Source organism: Fukomys damarensis, unplaced genomic scaffold, assembly GCF_012274545.1.
Source record: "Fukomys damarensis isolate Sample0158 unplaced genomic scaffold, DMR_v1.0_HiC HiC_scaffold_34, whole genome shotgun sequence".
Classification (NCBI taxonomy): domain Eukaryota; kingdom Metazoa; phylum Chordata; class Mammalia; order Rodentia; family Bathyergidae; genus Fukomys; species Fukomys damarensis.
Genome location: NW_022900946.1, coordinates 20,365,549 through 20,374,091, shown reverse-complemented (window position 1 = coordinate 20,374,091; position 8,543 = coordinate 20,365,549). Strand labels below are relative to the sequence as shown.

The 8,543-nt window shown below is 55.2% G+C and overlaps 2 protein-coding genes across 2 annotated transcripts; one reads left to right on the top strand and one right to left on the bottom strand.

The window, feature by feature from the left end:
* The first annotated feature begins 1,153 nt into the window (after positions 1–1,153).
* Cldn9 (claudin 9) lies at positions 1,154–4,018 on the top strand. Its single transcript, XM_010603585.2, has one exon. It carries the CDS (start codon positions 2,872–2,874, stop codon positions 3,523–3,525), a length of 654 nt encoding a protein of 217 aa, XP_010601887.1. The 5' UTR covers positions 1,154–2,871; the 3' UTR covers positions 3,526–4,018.
* A 918-nt stretch (positions 4,019–4,936) lies between these two features.
* Positions 4,937–5,745, bottom strand: Cldn6 (claudin 6). The gene has a single exon (XM_010603586.2). It carries the CDS (start codon positions 5,702–5,704, stop codon positions 4,970–4,972), a length of 735 nt encoding a protein of 244 aa, XP_010601888.2. The 5' UTR covers positions 5,705–5,745; the 3' UTR covers positions 4,937–4,969.
* Positions 5,746–8,543: the final 2,798 nt, after the last annotated feature.

The window sequence follows — 8,543 nt, the reverse complement described above, 5'->3', positions numbered from 1 at the left end:
CAAGGCAAGTGTGGGGGGGGTTTCTGCTGGGCCCTGGGAAGAGAAAAGGCCCTGCCCCTTTGCTGGGGCCCCAGGAAGTGGGTGGGGGGCCCTTCGGAGACCAAGGCTTTTGCTGCCAACTGACACCTGCCCAAACCTGTGTGGCTGGATTCCTGGCAGCCCCTGGAAGGCAAGAGAGAGCCCCCTGACAGGCTAGTTTCTGTTTGCTCTTCCTTACAGTCATCCCCTTGCCTCCACCCCTATGAAGTCTACACCATAGGGACACTGATTTGGACACCACAGAGGGTTGAACTGGCCACTACTGCCAACCCCCATCCATACCCTGCCACTGTAGAGAAGGTGCCTCCACCTCCTCTGGCCTCAGTGGGGCCACCAGACCGGCTGTCCACAGGGAGGAGCCTCTCCCTGTGGCGAGGCTGGGCAGGGTGGTGGGGTATACCCGAATCCACCCCATTTTGGAGACCAGCTGAGTGGTGCTTTTTCATTCAGGGAAGGTTGTAAAGCTTTGTGGGGTCATAGACCCCTTTGCCAATCTGATGAAAACATAAGCATCTCTTCCCCAAAATACTAAAACCTTTACCCAAAAGTGATGCTTACACTTCTGCTTCTAAGCCCAAACAACTTGTTTTTATTTTGAATAGTAGGGATCGAAGCCAGGACCTTTGTAACTGAGCTACGTAGCCAGCCCCTTTTTTATCTGTATATGTCTATGTGCTTGTGTGTGTTTGTTTGTTTAATTTGTTATTTGTTTTTTTGGTACCAGGGATGAAACTCGGGTCTTTGTGCTTGCAAGGCAGGTGGCACAACCACCTGGGGGCTAAATCCCTGGCCCTGTTTGTTTGTTTGTTTGTTTGAGAAAGGGTCTCACTGTGTAGTTCAGGCTGGTCTTGGACTCACTCTGTAGCCCAGGCTGTCCTTGAATATACCCAGCTTTATATGTTTACTTTTTGAAACAGGGCCTTGGCCTTACTTAGTCAATAAATATCCCAGGTTGGGGATATTTGGCTGGGCATGGTGGTGCACACCTGTAATCCCAGTACTTGGAGGCTGAGGCAGGAGGATCACTTCAAGTTCAAGACCAGCCTGGGCTACATAGTGAGCCCTTGTCTCAATCAATAAATAATAATTTCCCAGGCTGGGGTCAAACGTGCAATCCTCCTGCCTCAGCTTCCCAGAGTGCTGAGATTATAGGTTTGTACCATCTCACCTGCCTCAAATCTGAACAATACTTTAAATTAGAACCCTTTATAATAAAGTCCCAAAATGTACCTACCCCCCAAGCTGAGGGGGCACTCCCAGCTCTGTCCCCACTGGGGCTTCTGGTGCCAGGGTCCACTCTAGGTTCACCCCCAGCTCTCCCTTCCTTAGAGGAGATGTAGAGGTGAGAGGCTGTCCTGATGAGGGCCGCTGTGGCTTCCAGAATCCTCATGCACCCCCTTCGGAAGTGTGTGAGTGGGAGAGATTTTCCTCAGTGTCTTTAGGAGTTCTTAGGAGGGGTTGGGGAGTTTGTGAAGCTCCCAGAATGAGCGGCTCCCCGTGTGTTGTGGGATTTGTTCCCACAGAGAACGTGGGTCCCTTAAGGTTTCTCAGGTGGGTCTTTGACCCAAGAGGATTAAGGAGCTTGACCTTGCATGATCCGTGTGGGTCCCAGGGTGCCTTCCACAAAGTGAGTCACAGTTCTGAGGGGCTCTTTTCTGTGTTGGAAGGCACCCTCCAGACGCCTGGGTGCTCTAGGCCTCCCTCCCTGCCCACTTCTGTGGTTTTGGCCTGGAGGGCCCGACTGGCTACTTCTGCACCGTGGCAGACAGTCAGGTTCTGGGCTCATTCCTGCCCTGGGGTCCCTTCAAAGCCCCACCATCTCCCTTTCTTCTCCATCCCCCTGTGCACCCCTCCACCTCAACAGTAGTCTCTTTATCTGCAGGCCTCTAGAGACCTTCAGTAATTCTGCTTAGCCCTCCAGTTTCGGCAGCAGGGGTAGGGGGCACGCCGGAGCTGAGGTAGAAGTGTGGGAGGGGTAGTTTTCTAGGCCGTTGCCACGGCGATGCCACCTGAGTTGGGCCCAGGCACCTGTTGCCTGGGGAACTGTGCGGGCGGGGCCCTTCCCCTGGGAGCCACCTGGGCCACTGGGCTGAGGCAGGAGAAGGATCAGATTCCAGAAAGTGTTGGGGGGTGGCTGGCTGGATACCGTGGAGGACAGGGCACATTTGCATCATGAAATGGGGCAGAGGGATGGCCAAGGCCGGGGAAGGGTCAGTCCCAGGCTGTACCCTTGGCCCACCCTATCCCCAGCCAGTTACCCTCCGCCTTGTCCTCCGTCTTCCCATTCCTTTGTCTCTGGGTTCTGCAATGATGTTTGTCCTCCCGGTCCCACCTGCCTTCAGTACCATGCACCACTGACCTCCCCATTCCCCCCCACGACTTGCTGTGGTCCAATCCTGGCCTCCTACTGCTTGCTCTGCTCCTCCCTCGCTGGGGCCTTAAAACCCCGCCTGTAGCTGGAGCCTGCAGAGGCCCCAGGTGACACCACAGAAGGTTCACCGCTCTCCAGTGCGCCAGCTGGGAGGGAACAGCGCTCTCCTCAGGTCTGAAGGAGCCTTTTTGAGCTGGGCCCAGATGTGACTGCGGGGTGTCCAAAGGGTGACAGCCACTCATCAGATACAAGCCACTCAGCTGAGCAGGACCAAGGAACAGGACTGTGGTGAGTGAGCAGCAGGCACCAACCTGTGAGAGGCCCACACTTGTGAAGACTGTTCTGGGCGGAAGACAAAGGGTTCCCTTCCTCCTGGGCATCGAGGACCCCCCCAAACACATCCGAACCCCTGCAGAGTCAACCCTGCTGTCTGAGGCTGAGAAGACGGACCAGAAGGGCAGATGGCTTCAACTGGCCTTGAACTCCTGGGCATGACCCTGGCCGTGCTGGGCTGGCTGGGGACCCTGGTGTCCTGTGCGCTGCCTCTGTGGAAGGTGACCGCTTTCATTGGCAACAGCATCGTGGTGGCCCAGGTGGTATGGGAAGGGCTGTGGATGTCCTGCGTGGTGCAGAGCACTGGCCAGATGCAGTGCAAGGTGTACGACTCTCTGCTGGCCCTGCCCCAGGACCTGCAGGCGGCCCGTGCCCTGTGTATCGTAGCCCTCCTGCTGGCCCTACTTGGCCTACTGGTGGCCATCACGGGCGCCCAGTGCACCACGTGTGTGGAGGACGAGGGTGCCAAGGCCCGCATTGTGCTTACTGCAGGGGTCCTCCTCCTCCTCTCAGGCATCCTGGTGCTCATCCCTGTCTGCTGGACAGCCCACGGCATCATCCAGGACTTCTATAACCCGCTGGTGGCTGAGGCCCTCAAGCGGGAGCTGGGGGCCTCCCTCTACCTGGGCTGGGCGGCAGCTGCACTACTCATGCTGGGTGGGGGGCTCCTCTGCTGCACATGTCCCCCACCCCAGATGGAGCGGCCTCGTGGCCCCAGGCTGGGCTACTCCATTCCCTCCCGCTCTGGTGTATCTGGGCTGGACAAGAGGGACTATGTATAAAGTAGATTTCTTGGGGAGCCAGCATTTGAGCTTCAGTTCTACCTTTGTCCCCCCCACCCCCGAAATCCATTCTTGTAAAGCTGATAACCTGGCTCAGGGTCAGTCTCAGCTGGCCTGGCTAGGCCAACCCTCAGTAGTCCCCACCTCACTGAACCAGGGCCAAAGCTGTTGGGTACCCTTGTCCGTGCCTGTGTCCTCTGTAATGACTCTCTTCTGCTGTCCAGGACATGAGCTTTCCCCTGCCTTAGGAACCTGGGATCCACTGAAAGGATAGCGGCTCCTTGTCTCCAAAATAAGGAGCCAGACTTGTCCTGGAGCTGGTCCATTCTGGCCCAGCCAATACCTGCATCTAACACACCTGGGGCCAGGGATGGAGCTCAGCGGACGCTGTGCCGGCCTGGCAAGTGTAAGGTCCTGATTTCAATCCCTGGTATGAACAAGAAAATTCTTACGAGACTAAGACACCTGGGGCCAGGTTCTCTGGGAGCAGGCAGCCCACATGCCCTACCCCTGCAATGACAATAAAGAGAGCTTGTAATCAGGCTTCCACTGTTTGAGTTTTGTTTTGTTTGAGGCAGGGTCTCACTATATACTTCAAGCTGTCCTTGAACTCACTGTGCAGCCCTGGCTGGCTGTAACTCGTGATCCTCTTGATTCTATCTCTGGAGTACTGGGATCACAGGTGCACACCATGTTGGCCAGCTGGGCTTCTGTTTTGTGCTCAAGACCCCTGAGCACCCAGGCCCATGCCTGGCTTAGGTCCTACCCCAGGGCAAACTCACTTGGCCACGGGGTCTGAGCGAGGAGGGACCAAGGACAAGTGACCATGATGGACTTGAACACACATCCTCCTTTAGCCAGGCTGGGCACTCAGCCCTCAGCAAAACCAAAGACATATTAACAAAACATGCTTTATTGTGTGAGCAGAGCATGGAAATAAGTGTGCAGGGTTGGAGGTACTCATGGGGGTCTACAGCACAGCTGGGACCTGACTTGAGGGTCCATGGCGGCTGGGTACAGGAGTCGGAGGTTAGAGGAGAGGGTGGGCAGTTCTTGGTAACTCAATCATCAGCCCTTCCAGGAACGGGTCTGGCTGACCCCAACTTTAGGGACTTTCATTCCCCAGCAGCTGCAGCCTTTGCAAGTTCCATAGCTCCATCTTGGGTTCCAAGATGGTTATACTTAGAATGAAAAAATATCCAGAAATTCAGAGGATCACTTCTTTGGCTCCATTATTCAAAGATGAGAAGTGTCAATGTCAGAGACCAGGCGGGAGGCTGGGTTGGTTATCTTGGTTCCTGTCAAATAGATTTAACCCTCCCCCAATAAAAACAGCCCAAAGCAAAGCAAGGTAAGCAGCAATCCCAAAGCTGTCAGGTGTCACCATCTCTTGATGGCTCCACCTCAGGGCCAGTACTAATGGAGCCCTCAGCCCCCACCTGTATCAGACGTAATTCTTGGTGGGGTACTCAGAGGGCCCCCGAGAGGGAGAATGTGGGGCAGATGCTGAGTAGCGGGCCATGTAATGGCTGGAGCCTCGAGACCCTCCAGAGGGACAGGTGTAGCACAGTAGCCCCCCACCCAGTAGCAAAAGGCCTGAGGCAGCCCAGCCCAGGTAAAGGGAGGCTCCCAGTTCCCGCTTTTGGGCCTCGGCCACCAGGGGGTTGTAGAAGTCCTGGATGATGGTATGGGCTGTCCAGCAAACCGGGATCAGAGTCAGGACCCCCGAGATGACAAAGATGATCCCAGAGGTGAGTACCAGGCGGGCCTTAGAATCCTTGTCCTCCACACAGGTGGTGCACTTGGCCCCAGCAAGGTAGACCAGCAAACCCAGCAGGGCCACAAGCAGGGCGATGACGCAGAGGGCTCTTGCAGCCTGCAGGTCCTGGGGCAGGGCCAGCAGAGAGTCGTACACCTTGCACTGCATCTGGCCAGTGCTCTGCACCACGCAGGACATCCACAGCCCTTCCCATACCACCTGGGCCACCACGATGCTGTTGCCAATGAAAGCGGTCACCTTCCACATGGGCAGAGTACAGGACACCAGGGCTTTCATCCAGCCCAGCAATGTAAGGATGATCCCCAGTATTTGCAGACCAGCAGATGCCATGGCAAAGTTGATGGAGCTGTATTGTGTGGGAGGACAGAAGCAGATAAATGTTAAAGAGTTGCTTGGCATAGACCTCAGACTTGTGTGACCCCACACAGGCCACCAATAGCATGTACTCCAGGGCTGGGGATTTAGTTCAGTGGTGCCGCTGCCTGCCTGGCAAGTGCAAGGTCCCAAGCTCGATCCCTGGTACCAAAAAAAAAAGAGTTGGTCATTATGTCCTGTAATAGGGCCAGCCTATACTCCTTGAGCCTCATTTTCTCATATGCAAAGTAAACAATGCTTCCTTAGTTATGTGGTAGTCTCAGGCTTAGGACAGCGAATAAACTGATAATCCTGGCTGTTTGGGGTACAAATGACAAGCAAGAGAATAAAACCAATGCACATCCATGGCCTTTCCATGAACTAGGAAGAGTACATTTTATCATGCAACAAAGTAGCAAAAAGAGGATGGAAAGACTGCATTCCACATGGTCTGGCTTTAGCATGTTTCAGGCTCAAAATTTCTCATTCTCAGGGCTGACGATGTAGCTTAGTGGTTGAGGAACACTTGCCTAACATGTTCTAAGCCCTGAGTTCAACAAACAGCACTGCCCCCCCAAATACTTTTTCCCACCCCCAAAGGTCCAAATCCCTTGAATCAAACTGTTCATATCAGGCTACCATCCTGGTCATATCTGAGTCTGGCCCTCCACCACCCTCCCTAAACCGCCTCTTCCTTGACGCCCTTCAGTGGTCGCGTGGGTAGCCAGCCTGACCCTTAGGGCAAGAGAGGTTGGGGAGAGGGACAACAAAAGCTCTCATCCAGAAGAAATACCTTTTCCAAGGACACCCACCGACTGCCTCGGTCCACTCTTCAACATTCCCCTGGGTGCCACGGAGCAAGCATGTCCTCAAGCTCGGGGGCCATTTTCTTGTTTTAGATCAAAGGCCATGCTAGGGTCCTCTCAGGACACAACTCCCCTAAGAGAAACTAAAACCCAGGATCTGTCCAGTCCTCTACCACCACTCTGTCTGCACCTGTCCCTCAAGGCCCAAAGCCCACCCTGCTCAAAGCCTGCTGTGGCTCCCCATGACACAAAGTTCTGCAGGCAGGGCCTGGACCTAATTGTAGATCCTTCCCCGGAGGGCAAGTTTCAACCCCTTTCCCACTTGCAGTTCCTCCTAGGTGGCCGAGTTCAGGACCTCCGGGCAGATCCCAGTCTGATCCCAGGCGACCCTGCCCCCGCCTCCTTCCCTTTCCGTACCCCGAGGTCGGCCACTGCAGTCAGCTCGGTCCCTTCTGCCTCGGACTGGTCGAGGGGTCGGCTTCCGCAGGGGAGCCGGGAGGGGAGCCCCGCCCCAGAGAGGCGAAGCAGGTGGAGGAGGGGCACAAAGTTTTGGAGCCTTTGTCCTGGGAAGAGGGAGGGGCGTTTAAGGCTTCAAGAGCTGCCCAAGGGCCCGATCACCTCCGAGGTTCAGTTTAGCCCCTGCATAGACCGATGGCTGCTCGCAGGAGCCGCTCCGGCTCTCCACGGTGCCTCCAACCACGCCGCCGCGATCTCTGCACCTGGCCCTAGGAAGGTCTCTCCGGACCCCAACACGCACCCTTGCTGAAGACTCACCTGAAGTAGGAACCAAAGAGATTCGCTGGCCGAGTGAGGGGAGAGTGGTGGAGAGGGGGGTCTTAAAGGGGAGCTGACGTCACTGTTCCACCTCCCCTGGGGAGGGGCAGAGACCCCGGCCCCGTCCGCACGGGTGCGCGCATCCCGGCTTGGTCCGGAGAGTGGGGGCGCTCGCGACCGCGGCTGCTACACCTGTCAGAGACCCCGGCCCCGTCCGCACGGGTGCGCGCATCCCGGCTTGGTCCGGAGAGTGGGGGCGCTCGCGACCGCGGCTGCTACACCTGTCGCGCGCTGGGTTGCGAGCTCCTCGGCTGGCGACACTGCTGCCGCCACTTACTAATCAGCTTTGAGACCTCGGGAACTCACTCAATTTGGAGCCTCGGTTTTCAACTCCGCAACATAAGGACAAGCCTGCGTTTTAGTGCGTACTTCCTAAGGTACAAATTAAAGAGCATGTGATTTTTCTGTTGTTAGTGATGTAAGAAACCTGCAATTGAGCTGGGCGTGGTGGCGCACGCCTGGAATCCCAGCACTCGGGAGGTTGAGGCAGGAGGATTGCTGTGAGTTTGACGGCAGACTGGGCTACTACATAGTGAATTCAAAGCCAGCCTTAAACACAGCAAGACCCTGTCTCAAAAACCTGCAGTTAGGCCAGGCGTGGTCGCACACGCCTGTAATCTCGGCACTCGGAAGCTGAGGCAGGAGGATCAGAAATTCAAGTCCAGCCTGGGCAATTTGGTGATTTAGACAGATCCTGCCTCAAAAATAACAAATATAGGCTGGACATGGTGGCGCACACCGGTAATCCCAGCACTAGGGAGGCTGAGGCAGGAGGATCGCTGTGAGTTCGAGACCAGCCTGAGCTATATAGTGCGTTCCAGGTCAGTCTCAACTACATAGTGAGACCCTGCCTCAAAACAAAACAAAACAAAACAAAACAAACAAACAAAAACAAAACCCCCAAAGTTTGGGATGTAGCTCAGCGAAAAACCCCTGGGTTTATTCCCTAGTATCTTTATTTATTTATTTATTTATTTATTTATTTATTTATTTATTTATTTTTGGTACCGGGGATCGAACTCGGGTCATTGTGCTTGCGAGGCAGGTACCAGAACCACTGAGCTAAATCCCCGGCCCCCCAGTACCTTTAAAAGAAAAGAAAAGAAACCTCCAAGAGTTGCTTCTATCAGACCCTACTGTTCCACACCCAATGAACGTGAGCTGGGAAAGATAGGTCCAGATCCACTTTCCTGCGGGCCACAAAGCTCCCGCGCCGACCTCGCGTTGATCCAATGAGCAGACAT

Bases quoted from the DNA above. Each gene is read 5' to 3' on its own strand.
- Cldn6 (XM_010603586.2), bottom strand. From the start codon at position 5,704: ATGCCAAGCAACTCTTTAACATTTATCTGCTTCTGTCCTCCCACACAA.
- Cldn9 (XM_010603585.2), top strand. From the start codon at position 2,872: ATGGCTTCAACTGGCCTTGAACTCCTGGGCATGACCCTGGCCGTGCTG.